This window comes from Paroedura picta, chromosome 12 (genome assembly GCF_049243985.1).
Source record: "Paroedura picta isolate Pp20150507F chromosome 12, Ppicta_v3.0, whole genome shotgun sequence".
NCBI lineage: Eukaryota > Metazoa > Chordata > Lepidosauria > Squamata > Gekkonidae > Paroedura > Paroedura picta.
Window position 1 is genome coordinate 27370215 of NC_135380.1, and position 18564 is coordinate 27388778.

At 45.7% G+C, this 18564-nt stretch overlaps 3 protein-coding genes across 5 annotated transcripts in view; 2 read left to right on the forward strand and 1 right to left on the reverse strand.

Annotated features, from left to right (window-relative positions):
- Positions 1 to 1431, forward strand: part of SFTPB (surfactant protein B) — a 29795-nt gene extending 28364 nt beyond the window's left edge. For all 3 annotated transcript variants that reach the window (XM_077304970.1, XM_077304968.1, XM_077304969.1), the window contains exons 10-11: positions 469 to 576; positions 1254 to 1431. In XM_077304970.1, the coding sequence (XP_077161085.1) occupies positions 469 to 576; positions 1254 to 1289 (144 nt within the window). In that variant the 3' untranslated portion in view covers positions 1290 to 1431. The remainder of the gene's footprint in view (positions 1 to 468; positions 577 to 1253) is intronic.
- A 1088-nt stretch (positions 1432 to 2519) lies between these two features.
- Positions 2520 to 14690, reverse strand: USP39 (ubiquitin specific peptidase 39). The gene is made up of 13 exons (XM_077307060.1): positions 13904 to 14690; positions 12651 to 12720; positions 12164 to 12258; positions 10646 to 10782; positions 9622 to 9774; positions 7705 to 7930; positions 7368 to 7445; positions 6443 to 6510; positions 5416 to 5604; positions 4476 to 4618; positions 3890 to 4025; positions 3435 to 3521; positions 2520 to 2971 (listed from the first exon to the last, which is right to left on the reverse strand). Exons 1-13 carry the CDS (start codon positions 14154 to 14156, stop codon positions 2921 to 2923), a joined length of 1686 nt encoding a protein of 561 aa, XP_077163175.1. The 5' UTR covers positions 14157 to 14690; the 3' UTR covers positions 2520 to 2920.
- A 67-nt stretch (positions 14691 to 14757) lies between these two features.
- On the forward strand, positions 14758 to 18371 carry C12H2orf68 (chromosome 12 C2orf68 homolog). The gene is made up of 4 exons (XM_077307063.1): positions 14758 to 15180; positions 15761 to 15876; positions 16296 to 16441; positions 17332 to 18371. Exons 1-4 carry the CDS (start codon positions 15053 to 15055, stop codon positions 17452 to 17454), a joined length of 513 nt encoding a protein of 170 aa, XP_077163178.1. The 5' UTR covers positions 14758 to 15052; the 3' UTR covers positions 17455 to 18371.
- The last annotated feature ends 193 nt before the right edge of the window (positions 18372 to 18564 follow it).

An 18564-nucleotide genomic window follows, 5' to 3' on the forward strand; every position in this document is an offset into this window, starting at 1 on the left:
AAGCGTTCAAGGAAATGGACAAGCCAATTCAGGAAAAGGTCAGTTACAAAAGCCCCCAACTGTTTTGTGAAGCAATCCATGCGGAAGAGTAAAGCACAGAATAAATCCAGGTGTGTATCTGTGTTGGTCTGAAGCAGCAGAACTAAGTTTGAGTCCAGTGGCATCTTTAAGACCAACAAAATTCTATCCAAGGCATAAGCTTTTGTGGACTCAAACTTTGTTCCACTGAACGAATGCTACTAGAGCTCCTGCATTATTTCTGTCTCAGCCCCTGGGGCTTATCTCAGACAGCAGAAACGGGAAAAATTTCAAGCTATTAACCACAAAAGGCCACCTCATAGGTCACGGATACCCCAGAGTGACTTGGCTTAGGAAGGCTGTTCCAGTGTACAATACAACTATTATTTCCACTAAGCAGGATTCCACTGACTCTTCTTCCTGTTGGTTCTTTCTTACCCTTGATAACAGGAATTGGGTGCCTGTGTGGCTGAAGGGGGAATGTTTCCAGGAGACGCCGCATGTGCCCAGGGCCCTACTTACTGGTGCTCCAGCTTGAATGCCGCTGAGCAATGCAAGGTAAAAATTGCATCTGCTTTGTCGTCTTAAGGCAGCTGCAGCAAAGGCCAAACCACCCCTGGCTGCCAAGGTCACAAGGAACACAACAGTTAAACTCACAGGCTGACCCTAGAAGGCTCTAGGCCCAGCTCAGCAGACACCACGCCTCTCACCCCTTTTCCTCCTAAGGTTTTAAAAGGGCTGCCAACTTCTGTGGCTTTGGATTTCTTTTTTCCGTTGTACACAGTCCCCACCAAGAGTCTGATGGCTGATGAGCAGCAAAGAAATTGTCACAATAAAATATTCTCAGCCTAGAAATGCTGCTAGAGAGAATAGAGCTTGCATGCCATAGCAGTCAAAACATCAGACGTTTGTGAAACTACTGGGTGCGAATCACTACTGTACTGTGGGTGACTCTGGGTCCGTCATAATCTTTCAGCACAGCCCAGGGTGTTGTTGTGGAGGGGAAATGATGCAATAAATGACTTCGGGTTGCAGCAGTGCTGGGCCCCTGGAGCCTGTTCAGACAACCATTTCTAGCAAGCGAATGGATTTCAGCAGGCTTGGCTATTTTGAATGGCCACAGTGCAAAAACCAAGCTAGTAGGGTACAGGTACTAGAAGTTCCTCCATAGATTGTAGCCCCCCATCACTCTTGTGCTGGGATCTAATTTCTCCTGCTTTCTCATGCTCTCCTAGGCTGTACACCACTGCCAGGCTCATGTGTGGCTGTAGCCAGATAAGAAACCAGACGCCACTGGGTGCTGGGACAACCTTCTGACCTAGTCACTTGGATTCCTCCTGCTTATTGATCACTGATGGGAGGCAGAATGTAAGAGTTCTGTGTACTCTTGAATTAAAACTCATCTCAACACAATACTGCACTGACTCTGGTCCTTGGACTTTAAATGAGAACTGCATACTACAAAGGAAATGCTTTTCCTTTCGTGCTCAGATCACAGCATGAGGGGTACTGAGCAGCAAATAAGGCTGGATAATGAGACTGCTCATAGTGGTGGGGGTGGAAGTAGGGGCAGAAATTCTCGATAAGGTTTAGGAAAAGAAAAGGGCTGTATAATGGGGCTGGATTCCCTTTAAATTCCCTTCATGCAAGTGTAACTTCCTCACCTTCCCCTTTGGCTGATGCATGAAATACCTCTGACGTGCCACTCCCAGGGGGCGGGGGACTCCCAGAAGCAGCATAAAGGGAGAGGGTGTCGCAGTAGTGGGACAAGCAGCAAAAATCACTTTTCTCCTTGCGCATGAGGCCATTTTTCACAGGATCAAACCCAATACCATCCTGCATGGTAACGCCAGTTTTAAGGTAACCACTTGCCTGAAAAAACTGGACAGCTGCCCTCTCAACGTTGGCATAACTCCAAAGCAGGATGAGAGCTATTCTACCGCCACTTGGAAAAAGTAGGGGGGAGGGAGATCCTTGAAGGGCTCATCATACAAAGAAGAATGACATGGTTTGGCCTAGAGAACAAAGATGTAATTCAGTGAGCCTAGAAATTCAAAGCAGTTCTCCATTAGGAATATTCTAGCTTTGATTTCCCACAGTGCGTAGGGAGCTAAATTAGATGGCATATTTGCCTCTTTTGCTGGGAAACTAGGCTTTGCCTGAACACCAACACAAAAGGGCTGGGTACTCACTAGTTACACCAAGAAATCCATGCCTAAACCTTCTTCCACTAAAGGGTGCTTGAGGGAAAGGGAAGAGACACACAGTCTATCTTCACAGCTGCCATGGTCTAGATGACAACCTCTGCTGCAGCAGCTCATGCACAATGAAAATTATTCAGTTTCAGGATGTTAAATAGGTGTGGCTAGCAATACCAGACCTGACACAACAAAAGGAAGAGCTTGGCATCTTCATGGACTTAAAGCAGAAATGAATAAATTAAATGGAACTTTCTGGTCTACCACACTACCATGCAATTTCGTACAAAGACAAAGATTTTTTAAAAATGTACATTTAATGCACAGACACAAAAATAACCAGCACAGCAAACAGGAAAGGTCCACACCAGTCAGCCAGCCTCCAGGGTGGTGCCTGAACTGACGTCTTCTGCAGGCAGGCCAACAAGATAATGTAATGCCTGGAGTACACCATGTCCAAAGGCTGTGACGACTTCTCTCTTAGCCCGTCCTCCAACCCTACAGGAGCAGCAGGGAGCCAATAGGTAGGCTGAGGAAGGGACACAGTCAGCAGCTACAGGCCTCTGAAAGAGATCCCATCCTGCCCAATTGCCGGCAGCATCTTAAATGAACAATCCAAGTTGGGACACCTGAATCTCAGCAGGGGAGACGGCTGAGCCCGGCATTCTGCCTTCTTCATCCTCCAGTGCCTCCCACTTGCCTTTTCAAGCTCCTTGCTGGTTGGTCTCCTCTTCGGTGTCTCTCCTCTTCCAGATCTACAGAAATAAACCAAACCTTATTCTAGTTTGGTGGCTACTCTGAGCCCACAGTGGCCTTCCTTGGCTGTATGCCAAAGTCCACTATCAAGAGCAGCAGAATAGATCTGACTAGGATTCTCAGCAGACCTGTTTAGGATTACTCTCTGAATCTCCCAATCCAAATGACATGACATGCAGATTAGATTCAGACAGTTGGCTTAATTTGTACATCACATCCTCACAGTGATGTTTTCAAGGGCTGAACAGAATTTGGACTGTCTGTTGGGAAGCATACTCACAGAGGGAAACAACACAGAGGGAAACAAGTACTGAGTTATCAGCTGCCCTGGTATCCCGGCCGCCCTTGGAAGCCTGAGGTCAAGTGCCCCTGGCTTTCAATGCAAGGAGGTCTGCAGTTGATTTCATTCAGTGCTTCTGGCAAGGGAACCACTTCCGCCTGCAGACATGTCCCAGCACTCACCTGAATGTAAGCCTCAGAGAGAGTGATCATCTGGGGGAGAATGTCCGTCACCTGCAAGTCTTGCAGCTCATACCACTTGCCTGTGCCCTGCCAAAGCCATAACACAAAGGATGAGGTTATGTGTGCCCTCAATGTGGCACACAAGTGGTCATTCGGTCTAGGCTGCCATTCAGATCTTGACACAGCAGCACTGCTTCATCACAAAGGCCCAGGTGAGAAAAGGCCTTAAAGTAGTTGAGGGCCACACAATGGGCCTGGGAAACAAAGGGAGGTGAACTGCTTTTGGGGGGCAGAGTGCACACACACAGACACACACAAACACACACACTCCCCACACACAAACTGCCTCTACTGCCAAGAATGCTGCAATCACTCTGGGAAAACAGGAGCTGGAACTGCTTGGAGCACCACTTCTGACTGCTGGAGAAAATAAGAGCAAGCCTGAGCCAACTCACATGATGTAGCACGTGGATCCTGTATGCCCCTTCAGCCGGCTTCCCATCATGCACTATGTTTGCGATGAGGTCATAGGTTGTGTTCTTATGCACAGCTTGTACTTCCTCAGAGAGGTATTCCCGGAGATCCACATTCCTGCAAGCAGAATAAGAAGCAACCATCAGGATTGTGCTTTACTGGCTCTGCAACTATAAAATGCTGCAGCTTTACTCCCACCCCCCCCCCCCCACAAGAATACCATTAATCTGCACCTTGGGGAAGCCTCCCCTCTGGGGAGTGTTTGTACATCACATTCAGGGATTTCTGAAGGGTACTTCAAGAGAGATCAGTCTTACAATCCCTGTTAATATACCCTTGACTAGCTACATTTTATTTTCACATTTCTTACTTGAACTCTTGCAATTAAACTAACTAGAAGCCAGTTAGCAAACTTCTTCAGAGGTGACACTAACATGAAGCTTCCAGCCATCTAGGTCACCTAAAAAACAACTTCAGTTTCAAGATTTATGACTCAGACTCAACTCCAAGTTCAGGAAAAGTCCACTCCAACAAAGCCACATCACATGGCAACATGGGGCTACCTACGTGATGGGGAAGTTGACAATGGTCGGGTTCTTCTCCACAAAAAAATTGTTCTTGGTGAACCTCTTGATGCAGAAGATGAGGTATGGAGGCAGCTTGGTGAGTTGGAAGCGCTTCAGGAAATTCTCCTTGTAGGTTTTATATTCCTAAAGAAAGCAATTTTTGTAGATATACTGTCAGAAGAATACCATGCACACTTGTACAATTGAACGAGCCCCTCTCTCAGCCCCTTTTAGACAGGGATGAGATAACCACACTTAAGTGCAGAACTAAAGCACTGAAGGCCCCTGGTTTGTCAAAAGCTATGAACAGAAGAACAAGGGAACAGGCCAATTCCACTAAACATATTCATTTTACAGCATGAATGTGGGGCCAGACCTCGTATTATATAATAGAGTATGAGGGAAATCTGTCTTTTGTTCACTGGGTAGAAAGTATATCAAGTATCAGCAATACTGCAAAGTTTGGCTAATTTAGCTTCCTGCTCATTCCTCTAATTTTAGCCACTTGGGGTGCACATCTTACAGAAGGCCACAAAGCAGCCATAGGTAGCAAAAAGCACAAGGGTTCCAGAATAGAGAAACACATAGAAGGTTCTTACATGGCAGCCTGTAGAGCTGGCCTGGAATTATCCTATTAGGTTAAAAGAGTGGCCAATACATAGTCAAGAGCACTGCGACAGCCTCTGCAGACCCTTGGCAAATCCCTATGGTTAGCTTTTGATCAGTGCAAGATCACCAGCCGCAAAATCATGGCAATCTCAACTCTGGTTTTAAATTCAGAATAGAGTTACTCTTTTGAGAATGCAGGATAAGCAGTTGGTGAGAATTCCAAATGGGGAGAGGGTGTGATGCCTGGGGTTAGTGCAGCACCTTTTCACCCTCTACAAGTCTTTGCGGAAGAGGTTAGAAAAGCAGGGGAGACCAAATGGGGGAGGACTCACCTTCTCTGTAATTCCATTGAATTTGGCCAGGATGTTGAAAAGTGGCACTTGGGGAATAATAAGTTGCTCCTTCTCATCCTTGTAAAGGGGGGCTGTGGGGAGGTCCAGAGTCAGGTACATGAAAGTGGATTCCACCATTTTTTCCTGGTACTCATCATTCTGGAGCAGCTGCTCCTTCTCCTCTGCTGGCTGAGAGGGGAAAACAAATTAGCAGAGCCTGCTGATGCAGAAGGACAAGCCTGGGGGTAGACCTATAGATGCCCTTGCAGAGGGAAAGAAGATGGTATAAACACAACAGTTTACCCTCAATTCAGCAGGATGGAACCAAGCATAGAGAACAACAATTTAACTTCCTAAATACACTGAGTTTTCTGCTTATAGTTCTCTCTTTTTAATGTCCCCCCCCCCCCCCAGTCCAGAATCTTACAAAGAGAAGTCTAAAAATACTGAGTATGAGAACTCTGGAAAAATAAAAGGCCTTGGTGGGCTTTTAAGGATTAGACACAGCTTGTGACCCTCCTTTCTTCATAACTACTTATTCCACTTCACCCACAAAAGCCTGGTTCAGCCAGTGAACTGATCATTCACACAATCAGTGGGCCAAATGTTTAAGTATGTGCCAGATTATGTTATCACATTCCATCATACCAGGAGTCAGGCATGAGGAGAAAACATTCACATATCCTTCATCTAGAAGCAGTTTCATGCATACATACACACTCTCTTAACAATAAAACCCCTTCAAGCTATGTAAACTACATTGTGCTGGGCTGGCCTTGGGATTCTGCAGGGAACTTTTCAGTCCCTTCAGTGTAGTTCATGTGCTCTTTGTTATCAATCATTGCCAATACAAAACTAAATTTTAAGCCAGAAGAAGGATTCCTATGCTTTGTGCATGGCTGACACTAATTAAACTTTACACCACAGCACAGAAATGATTACCTCCAAGACTCCTCCCCCCCACCATGTACTTCCCCCACCCGGATTTTTTTGTGAGCAAGAACAAGCCCATTTGCAGAAAACTTGCCAGATCTGGATGTGGCAATTTCTTGGTGAAGATCCGCATGGAGCCCTGGAACACATCTGTTACGATGGCTGCAAATACAGGGAGTGGAGGGGGGAAAGTTATTGTTTATCCATTGCCAACATATTTCTCCATGTCCCTTGTCCAACTGGATTAGTACCTGCACAATACTATATATAGGAGGTCTCTAGGATCAACACCGTTACTGGTTAAGATGCTAGGACTGTGTTCTGGGCGCAACGTTACAGATGGTGATATCACTGCACAGCTGTTATGTTTTTTTTGGCTGCCCAAAAATATATGCCCAGCACTCCTCACTTAGAAATCCAAGGCACAGTCCAAGACTTTTCCTGCTCTCACAGAAATCCTGCCAAGCACTTCCTGCTTTTACATGAGCCACTTCTTTCTTTGGGCAGGCATCATCTTTGCTCTCACAAGTCACTCGGTTTTCTTTTGCTCCTGTGTTCTCCCTAAGTGGCAAAAGCAGGCTGAGAGTCTAACAGGGCCATCCTAATGTTTGTGAAGTCAATGGTGCTTAAAGACATGTAATTATGCTTAGGATGGCACCATAACTAATACTGGGAATAACAGCAAGAGAGTAGGCCTCTTGATTGCCCTCTGAAGCCAAGCAGACAACAGTAGTGAAGGGGAGTGAGATGCATGTTTTCAGTGCACTCTTCCTAAGGTAGCCATTGCTGCCTCCCTCCTATCTCACATTTCCTAGGAAAACCAGAATAGTAAAGGAGACAACTAATGGATGTTTACATGATCTGAGCACACTTCAGAAAATACTCCGTTTTATAAGCCAAGTGCACAAACTAAACGACAGGACCTGGCCATGCAAACCCAACTCAAGAACACCCACAGTCGGTCCTGTGAGCACCAAGAGCAGTGGGGCCACTTCATAAAGCAGCAAACACAGACTTACTTTTTTTCTTCTTCTTTGTCCCACCAAGGGCAGAGTGCAAGGCATTCAAGAACCATGAAAGGAAGTCAACTCCATCACCTGGCAAAAAGGGAAAGGATGGAGAGTATGGAAGGAGGATGGCTGGGGGCTGTAGCCTGACACAACAAGGGCATTAGGGATCCAGCTTCACAGCACAGGCTTGAGCCTTCACAAACAATGGGAACAATGCACTCAGCACTACTGGGCTTCTTTGAAAGGAGTCAGTCTGGTAATTAACATATAATCTTCACACACCAGATCTCCCCCGACAAACGAACTCTCAGAGTGCTAATTTGAGCTAAGTTCTTCCCTGCCTCACCTTGCTTGGTGATCTGGAAGTTTTTCTTGCTGCAGAGAACCACAGCCTGCAGCATTTCGTGGGGAGAAACATGAGCTTTGAAGTTCCGGGGGTTCCACAGTTTCCTCATGAGCTCCCCAAACCTTTGGACCAGCAGAAACATGATGTCCCCGGGAGGGCGCTGGATGTTCTTATAGTTCTCCTCCTCCAGGAAATAATTCCGCAGGGGCGGGACATTAGATAGTGCCTGGGAATAGATATAAGAGGTTAGTGGCAATGAACTCCCGCTTCACTGTACAATCCACTCTTCCTCAAGTTGCTCCACTCTTCCTCAAGTTGCTGGGCAGTTTTGGAGGTAACGGGAATACGGTATAACCCATCACATTAATTTAAAAAAAAACATCAGCTTTACGGACTCCTTGAACAATCTTGCTCTGGCTCATTTTGTAGTCCAATATCTACTAAGCAGTTTGGATAATGAAGACCAACTTCCTATGGGCCAACCCAAAAGAACAGGATCCAAACCCAAACTGGGTTATTCCAGCAGCTAGAGGGTTAGAGGAAAAAGTGATATACAAAAGCTTCTGCCTCTAACCTTCTGGTAGTCTTTTTCACAATATTGTTGAATATAATGCCACGGTTTTATTTAGATGCCATCTTCAGTAATTTATCTGGACAGGTAGCATTATTTTTTTCCAAATATTTCAGTAATTACTGGAGCTTGTCAGGCTCCCCTCTTGTGCCTTTCACACAATCCAACTGGAAATTACCTAGTAGCAAACACAAAGACCCAAATCTGCCTGATTATTCCCACAGTAAAGCTGCAACCTGTTTATTTAGTTAATTAACCTGGTTAATTCCTCATTCAGCCAGAATGGTGAGTGGCTAGAGTAGAACCTGCAAAATTTAGGCATAAACGCCCAAAACACAGTGAAGCTTGCTGGTTACACTACCTACTCCATAGAGGAAGGATGGGATAGAATATGCTCTTACACTAGTTAAATGTATATTAAGTAATCAATCTGTAAATTGTTTTTGTGCCACTTTGGATAAAAGTTTATATCTAAGCACTAATTTGAATAAAGTTTGGACTGCCAGGCTATAGAGAACTAGATTATATAGCCAACTGCAATTTCCTCACAAACAAGTGAGCCTAATATAGTACTACTTTAAGAGACTTTGCAGGCATGCTAAGTTTTCTGGGGCATTGCAGGGAACAAAAACAGGAAGAAGGGGGAAATGGCAATAAATAAATGGGTTAGGAATGCAGTAACTAAGCAATGGGTGGTACTGCTGAGCCCCTGGAACACAGCCAGCAGCTGACATAAAACCACAGGAGGAGAGCAACTGCCACTGGGAAATTTCACAAAGGAGTCGCAGCTTCTGCACATGGCAAATATCTGCAGACAAAGACAGAAAGACTTGCACATATAAGTAGGTTTGCACTCTTCCCCTGCAAGAATGCATGTTCTCAAGAGAGCCAGGGGTCCCACTTGGCCTAGTGTCAAGGTGAGAACCCTCACTCCCTGGAGCTGATTCACTGGCAGTATGTATTGAGGGTGGGAGAGCCTCCTCATCACCAGGATTCCACTGCCAAATGCAAAGAGAAGCTGAGACATGGCATTTACAGACGCCCCACAGGAAACTTCCCTCTGAATCCTATGAGGCTTGCATTTCCCAATCACAAGCCTCAGGCTATGGCCAAAGTGCCAGTTCCTCCCTTCCCCAACTACAAGAGAGTAGGTACGCAAGACCATACAACACAGCTTCCCATGCCACTTATTGTGCATCCATGCTCTAGCCACAAATGGTCATACAAGCAGCCCCTGAATAGCACAATACATTTGGTCACAATGCTTGATGTGCCCACCATGAAAGTGACTGTGGAACAGTGACAACCTATTCAACATTTACTTCAGTGCATTCCAAACACATTACCTGGAGTATCGCATTGGCATAGTCATTAGCTTTGATGTTGTTCAGTCCCACAATGCCAGGCAGGTATGTGGTGCCATCGTAAGCCCGAGATAGTTTGGCCTGCTTATCCAGGTTGGCTATTTGCTGCTTGGTAAAGGTGGGCTTCAAAACATACTGCAGACAGGAAGGAGAGAGCGCATCAGCTTGAAGCCAAGTTCTTTGCTTCTGCCAAAAGATCTGCCTAACCCCCCCCCCTTAATGAAAAGGCCTTAGGAATGGGGAGGGGGGATTTTACACAGCAATTCACAATTTTCTTACAGTTTTCTAAAGATAAAGAGATCTATTTGGATAGCCGTGTTAGTCTGTCTATAGAAAAGAGCAAGAGTCCTGTAGCATTTTAAAGACTAAGAAAATTTGTGACAGGGTATGAGCTTTCATTAAGTGAGCAGTGACTCACCAAAACTCATACCCCACCACAAATTTTGTTAGTCTTTAAGGTGTACTGGAGTCTTGCTCTTTTTTGCTGCTAAAGACAAAGATGTATGTGTCTGCAAACTAAGATTTTCAAAGGGACAAAAATCAAAGAGCCATGAAACTATTATTCTGAAGGAATGTTCAAAGACAAACCAAACATGATCCAGCTATTAACAATTAAGGAGTCTGCACTGGTTGAATAATGCAGGAAGTAAAGTTTGAATTTTTAACATTAATTTTTATTTTTATATTTCTTTCTTTTTTTCATGTATTTCATGAGCTTATCACTTAGGACATGAATCTTGCAAACACATTTACCTAACAATCCAGTCACGAGATATGCATTGCAAGGGAAGCAATGAAAAAGTAACCTGTGACACAACAGAAGCTGCTCCTGTCAAAGCAAGCAACCAAACAGCTTTTGAGATAGCCCAAGAAAGTTTGTGTTTCAAAAACAGATAAGGCCAACAAATACAGAAGAGCTCACTAGACTATAATCCCGATCAGCATGTCTGTAGTGACCCATACCCATGAGCGCACACACATACACTCCATCAAGAAGGTCACATACTGTGATATCTTCAAGGGAAGAGTCGATGATTTCATAGTTGTCTGGCAGGCAATAAAACTTCAAGGTGTGAAGGTTGAGAAAGACGTGGTGGCTGAACTGTACACTATGAATATAAGCATGGGACTTCAAGCCTCGACCTACAGAGAAGGAAAAAGATAGGCAAATCACCGTGAAGGGGAGAGCATCTTACAGTTGGCTTCTGGCAGGTGAACTAATCTCGAAATCATTGAAAACACAGGATTCGAATAAGAAATGGGAGGTGGAGGCTTTGAAGACACAGCACTTAAGATGCAGGAACATGTGTGTTACAGGAGGAAAGAATTGCAAGAAAGGTGAGGAGACAGAGTAATTAAAGGCAGCAGAACAAAACAGGTAGTGGGCTGGAAAGCCACAATGAGAAATGGAAACTGCTAAAGGAGATGGGAACAACTGGAGCAGTAGACTAGTGACTAGGATCCTAGAGTGGTATTCTAGAGTCACGGTAGCAGCTCCTCTGATGGAAGGGCTTTTCTGTCTATGAAGGAGGAGGAAATTTCTGCAAATTCCACCCTCCTGCTGCAGACTCCCATTTTGCTCCCTGTACTGTTCCTTAGAGCAGTGGTCCCCAACCTTTTTACCACCGGGGACCGGTCAACGCTTGACAATTTTACTGTGGCCCGGGGGGGGGTAGTCTTTTGCGAAGGGACGTCGCTGGCGCCTGAACCCCTGCTCCACTTGTTTTCCCGCTGGCGCCCCTGACTTCCCGCCACCCACTGGAGCGTGCTGCCAGCAGCAGCTGTGCAGTGCCATGCTGAGAGGGAGCCTCAGCCATGGTGGCCGCTAGAGAGCACCAAAGTTGAGCCAGCGGCAGAGTGGCAGGGCAGCCCCCGAGGCAGCAGCTGGGGAGGAGGATGAGGAGGAGCTGCGGCCCGCTACCGACTGTTCTACGGTCCGGTACCAGTCCCTGGACCGGGGGTTGGGGACCACTGCCTTAGAGTATGCTGATGAAGGAGCACAGATGCAGGAGACACAGGAGAGTGTAGTGGAGGGGGAAATTGCCTTCCTTGAGTGCAACTCTGCTTGCACTACTCAGGATCCAAGTCATGACTGGCAGGATGGCAGAAGCACAAAGGGAATCTGGGGTCTAAGGAGCCAAGGTCCTACACCAGACAGGAGAATCCTGCCATAAGGATTCTACTGTAATTGCAATGTTATGACCCAACTCTAAAGGGGGGAAAGCATGAAGTCCACCTGCTGACTGGAACTCACTAGCCAGTTCTTGAACTGCAGGCTTCCAGGGATATCATAAAAGATTACTATCACTGGAGCATAATGGTAACCCCCCCACACACACACACACTTTCAGCAATTTGTTGTGAACAAGAGATTAATGCAACACATTAAGCCTATATTGTGGAAACGTGCCCTTGTTTTGCACAAAACTCACGACTACTGAAAAGTATCATTTGATTCAGAGGCAGTGCTGCTCAGCACACTCTATTTGATGGACAGGGAAGCCTAGAACGAATGCAAACTTACCCTGGAAATATTTTCCGCACACCAAACAGGCGTAGACATTAATATGTGAGAGTGAGATTGAACACAGCTTTTCAAAATCAAAGTCCAGAACACTCCTAGAAGAGCAGAATATTAAATAATTAATCACCACAGGTGCCTTAATCCAACAGCACTCAGCAACATTTATGTGATGAAGCCATCATTTCAAACTAGCCAATCTCCCATGGAGCACAGTATTTTGGGAGACTGAATTTCATTAACTCACCACATTAGCATGTTAAGAATGATGTTACTCTAAAAGAGTGATTAACTTGTCTAATCATGCTATTCTTATAGGTATATGAACCAAGCACCATTACTACATCTAGATCCATGCATGCATAGGAAAAAAAATGATTTGGCATGGTTCAACCACCTACTGATTTCTGCTGCAGTGTCCCTTTTAAAGCATACAGTGATTAATTTAATGCTCCCACGACTATACACTTTATTTTCTTTCTATACTGACTTGTTTATGGTGTCCAAGTATGGGCAGTGCCTGCTCCGCCGGTCCTCTGGGTCAAAACGGCCATATTTCACTAAAACAGGCAAGCAGAAAAGGCAAGTGAGAAACATGCTATAGATCAATGCGTAAAACAAAACCAACAATATCCATGGCAGTTGATAAATATGAAATGCAGAGTCTCAGGAATGAATGGAATAACGAATTAGGTCACCTTATTTTGCCAAAACAATGGATATAGATTGCTCTCTCTATGAATATTAATTTACAATTTATTCAGCAAAGATATTACATTTAGCATATACTGGGCACCACAACAACTCTTCCACAAAAAACTGAGTAAACTGTCTAACTGTTGGAACTGTAACTCACAGAGGCATGTCCAATCATTCATTTTTTCCTGTAAAGAATGTTCACTGACTTTTGAGGATGCTTATGTACTTTAAAACTATATGCCCATCTCTTGGAGGCTAACCAATGTTCAACAAAATGGACCCTCCATGCCTTTACTAAAAGACCTCAGAACTCTATCAATATTTGAATGGATGGCATATAGATGATATTTGGAAGTCTTTTATAGAAACGGTGTACATCTGCAACTACTGTTATATATTTTTCTCTACTTCATGTATATTACTCTAAAAAAATTATATTTAGCTGCTGGCTTTTGTTTTTTTTCCTCTTATTCTTTTTGGTACCAAAATCACAAGACAGTAGGGCTTGTCATCAGCTTATCTCCCTGCTCTCCTCCCAAAATGCTCTGTAATCTGTATCCTGAATGCAACTGTTCTTTTGATTCAGTGACATCCTAGACAGCAAATTAGTTGACACTCCATTACCTGAACTCAAGATCTGTTATTTACAAACATTCCGCTGCCATTAAATAACATTTTTAATGAATGAAGTGCTTTACGGTCTTTGTTGTTTAGGCACAACATATTACCCTTGCAAGATGCCTACAACTTCTACTATACACATACAATGGCTGAGCTTGGGGGGCATGATTTGCCCATGGCACAACAACTGTATGGCACAGAAAATCATAATAAATTGCTAGAGCCAGATCCTGAAGAGGCACATAAGTATCATCCCTCTCTGCTTCGAGTCTCAGTTTTGCTCGAGAGAAAAGTAGGCTTAAAACTATTTTAATAAAACCCGTTCTGAACCAGTGGCCAGCACATCTTGGAGCACAGGGCACCAGGTTTCATAAGGGAGCACGTCCTTGACAGGCCGGTGGCCCCACCACCCCATCTACCTACCGGTGGGCTCCTCGTCCTCGTCCTCTTCTTCGGGCTCCCGCTTGATTCGGGGCTCGTCGTCGTCGGGCTCTCGCTTCACACGCACCAGGTCCCGACCCCCCAACCTCCGAGATGTATTGCTCTCTCTTCCAGGCTCTTGCTTAATCCGGCTCGAAAACGAATTCCGCGGGGAGAGCTCCCGTGAACTCCGCTCCCGTTTCACCCGCACGGACATATCTACGGAGGCAGTGCGCGTACTCGCACATCTGCGCATGTGCAAAGCACCGTTAGGCGCACCCGGAAATCATCACTTGGAAAGCGTCGGTTAAACCGACGGCAGTCCGCGCATGCGAGTTAGAGGCGACCCTCTGGGGAACCTGCGGGTGCATAAAGTCTGTTTGAAGCGCTACCTGCTCGCCGCTCCCGCGACCCCGCTCTAATGCCCAGAAGCAAATCCCCGTCGTTTCAGCAGGCAGCGCTTACGCCCAGCGGTGCTTGCAAAGCGCTGCAGACCGTGTTTGTTGCACGAGACAAAAGTAGCCCTTTGTCAGAACAGCGCTTGTCCCACTCAGCCACTATTAGTGGTTATTATTTAGCCATAAAAACAGCCGAACCATTATACTAGTCCTGGTTTCAACGTGGTACTGTCGAGTGCAAACTCCCACGGGCGCGTGCTCTTGCCCCCGCCAGCGCAGCGTTTAAAACCGGCCAAGGGGCGGCCCTTTCCTAGCCCACGTCTGAGATGCACGAGCGCGCATACTTTTTCAGGGGACATCAAAGCTTGAGTCCAGGGCCACCTTGAAGGCAGAACGAAGGTTAGTCCAAGGCATGAGCTTCCGTGTGCACGCGCACTTGCCCAAACAAAACAGACGTCAAGGGACGTTTGCTAGACATAACGCCCGCACCGGTTTCACGCCGGGATTTCCCGGGCACCGGAGGCTGATCCCGGCTTCACTGATGTCCGGCTAAGCAGGAATCAGCCCCGCCGTCTGCGGGCAACACTGAGGCGCCCCTCGACCCTGCACGGGGTGCGTCCTCCTAGCCCGGGAGGCGCGACACTCAGCGCTCCTGTCCCCGACCAGGCTTGGGGGCGGCCGCTTCGCTGGCTCCTCCCCGGGGCCTGGCCCGTCTGCCGTCGGGTTCCGGAGGCGGAGGCGAAGGTGGATTTCCATGGACGCGGCGGCGGTGGGGCCGGAAGCGGAGCGGAATAGTCCGGCGTGGGGAGGCTGCCGGCCGGGAGGGCGCCTGGACATGAGCCATGGCTTCGTCAGGCACATCCGGCGCAACCAGATCGCCAGGTACCGGCCGTGGCGTGGGAAGAGCTTGCGAGGGAGCCGAGCGCCAGCCCCCCGTCCAGACCGCCAGCTCGGGAGAAATCTCCTCGCGGTGGGTGGGTGGAGATAATAAAGGGGATTGGCTTTAGTTGCTGTTGGACTGCATCAGAACTCTCCAACCCTTTTTGAGCCCCCAGACAAATTTATAATTTTGACACAGGATGGCGGGTGTTCCTTCAGAATAGCGGCTGCAGGAGGCAGAGCCAAACTATTAATACAATAACTTCTTTTAGAGTCAGAACTAAAGGAAACAATTCTGGCCAGTCTATAGCAGTAGAAAAGTCCAATAACACTTTAAAGACTAATTAAACTTGTGGCAGGGAATGAACACACTGATGCTTGCAATTTTGGATGAAACAGGCTGTTTAGGAAAGGAAGATGCTGCATGCAGGTTAGGCAGTCAAAGGAATTTCTCCATTATTAGAATAATTGAGAATTCACACAATTAACAAGGAGAAAGCTGTCAGCTGGAATAACTTCTCAGCTGTTGGTCACTGCTCAGCCTCTCCAAAGATAAAAAGGCCTCTTGTTCTTTTCTTTCCAGGGATGACTATGATAAAGAGATGAAGCAAGCCAAGGAAAAAGTGAAGAAGAGGCATACGCCAGCTCCGGCCCGGCCCAGAAAACCAGATCAGCAGGTCTATCATCCTCGTCAAAGAAGTGAGTTCACTCAACAAGGTCTTGCCCAGTTTACTGTGTTTCATTCCTGAGTGACAGTTTCCTTGGAAAAAGGAGAACAATAGTTATTTCTAGAGCCTAATTATGTTAAGTAATTTCAAATTATTTGACTCCTTACTTCAGAATATTTTAACCCCAAAGCAGATTGTTGTGGCCAGAATTTAAATAGACTGTGAATATCTTTGCCTTGTTATTGTTTACTTGCTTCATTTATAATCTGACTTTTTCACTGAGACTCAAGGTAGATTAAATGTGTTTTTTAAAAATGCAATAAAACTGGATTATGCAATTAGGAAACAAGGTGATAAAAAGTATAATAGCTACAAACATAATGTTTAAAAAATCTGGGAGGGGGGGGGAACAGCCACTTCTTCTAGCCTTTTTTGTTCATTGCTTTCCAGGTAGACCTGAAGTCACATCTGGCCTGGAGTATGAGGGCTCCAGTGAGAGTAGCTCCAGTACTGAACTAGACCCTTATGGACCAGCACTCTTCTGCTTGGATTATGAGGCTGACAGTGGCAAGATCACCTCAGTTGTTGTACACCAGGTACAGGGCTTCCTGGCAAGCTGGAGCAAGCCGGAGAATGAAACTCCTTCAAGAGTGCAATGGGAAAGAAGCGCAATCTATGTTAGGACTTACAGATACCCAACATTTAGCAACCATTGACAAATAGGCTGCATCTCCTCTTCTTCTATTGAAGGCTGGGGTGGTGTACAATGGTAGCAGGAGGCAGGGAAAGTGCTTATCCTGCAGATTACACTGTGGCAGTAACTGAAATGGATCAAATACATGGCAGAGTGGGGAGAATACTTTGTCAGTTTTATCTTCTAAAATCTTGCACAGCACAGACATGAATATGAGACTGATAAAACACTTCTTTGGGAGAGTCAGCTACCATTTTGTTGCCAGTACCATCTTTGGACTGAACTTGGCTGTTAGGATTGCATGTGTTGAGGGTTTCACCAATAGGTACCTGGGACACTTGTTCAGCCACATTCTAAGCTACCATAGCTTCTCTGAGGGAAGAATCACATTTTCTCAGTAATGATAATAGTGAACTTGAATGCTGGGAAAAGTAGATGTTTTAGAAGTAGAGCTTCAGGATTCTGGATCACACAACATGTAGGCATCAGTTATAGTGATAGTCTAGATATGCCCACAGACCTTCATTTCATGATAGATTTTTTTCTTCTACTGTTTACCTCCCAACGCTCCCTTTTCCTTTTAAAGAAAGTGTTACTTAGGAAAATTGTGCATCCAAGCCATGTGTTAGTCCAGAGGCTATCTGATTGAGAAGTTAAAAAAAGAGGTACTGCAGGGGAAGGAAGAATCTCTGAGTTTGTTTAGTAATTTTCCTGGATGTTTCCCATCTGCTGTGTATGATGGTGTGTCCCTTACCCATCCTTTCTCAGTGGGCCCTCTACATCTTCCTACAGGACAGTGACCCTGATGAGGTGGTAGAGAAGATCAGTGCCCAGAATCAACTGGAACCAGCTATGCGTGAGGCCCTGAAGAAGCGGGTGCAGGAGGAGCTGGAAAAACGACGGGTAAAGCGCTGAGGCACAGTGGAGATATCTGTGTGGTTTTCCTGGCTGGGAAATAATTTCTACAAAAGGGACAGCGAACATGTCCCACAGTGTTTGGCTTGGAGGCTTCAAGAGGGTCAGGGAGTTAGCTGAATCTTATTACAGGCACCTGCTTCCTGGTAATGGCCTGAGTGTAAAGGAGTGATTGGAAGGAGCTGGGGCTGCAGGAAAAGAATGTCAGCCAGAAATGGCCCAGGGACTTTTTGAAAGCTGTTCAGGAAGATGTAGTCTAGCTGAAACCTTATCAGATGGCTTCTTGCAGCCTTGAGGAACAGTATCATAACCAATAACCTATATTGTGCTAGCCCAGCATTCTTTATCCCTTCTTGTGAGTTCCCGTTCCGCTGGCCGTTCAACCTCTAGATTAGGTGAATTCACATCAAAACATTTCACATTATTGTTTTACATTATCCCGAAGCTAAGCATTCGGTTTGCTTTTACTTTGCCATAACATGGAAGCAGTTTTACATATAGAATTTCCAGAATGATTGTGTTATGAGCCTGGAACACATTGTCAGGTGAGCAAGACAAGCGCCAAGGCATCAGAGAAGCAGTTGCTGAACTCTACAGAAGATATTGGGCTTCTATGGGGCTGTTGGTGGCAGTGAGCCAGGTAGTATACATCTGGTCCTGTTTGAGATTTGACTCTTGCATATATCTCTAAAATATTATTCTTCAAAATGCTCTGGCTCCAGGTCAGCATCTCATTAAGACTGTGCAGCTGGCTTCTTTCTAGCATTTTATTGGCATTGGTTGGTTGTAAAACAGTTGGCTGAGCTACTTCTGGTCTTCATCTGAGTTATTTGGGCTAAAAATGCTGTTGTGTTGTTGTGCATTAATAAACATTTTCAGAAATATGCTGCATTATTGTAAATAAATGCATGAAGCTAGTCCTGTCTTTCAGATTCTTTGCTGCAGCTATGAGCTGCATCCTGGAATATGGATGTGTTCTGAGAGTTTGCCACACCCAAGAAAGGCATAAATCTGTTCATTTCTGATGTCCCTTTATTCCACATATCCAGTATCCATCTTGTAAAACAAGTCTCCTTTGAGACATGTCTGTGATGCAGTTCAAGTATTCAG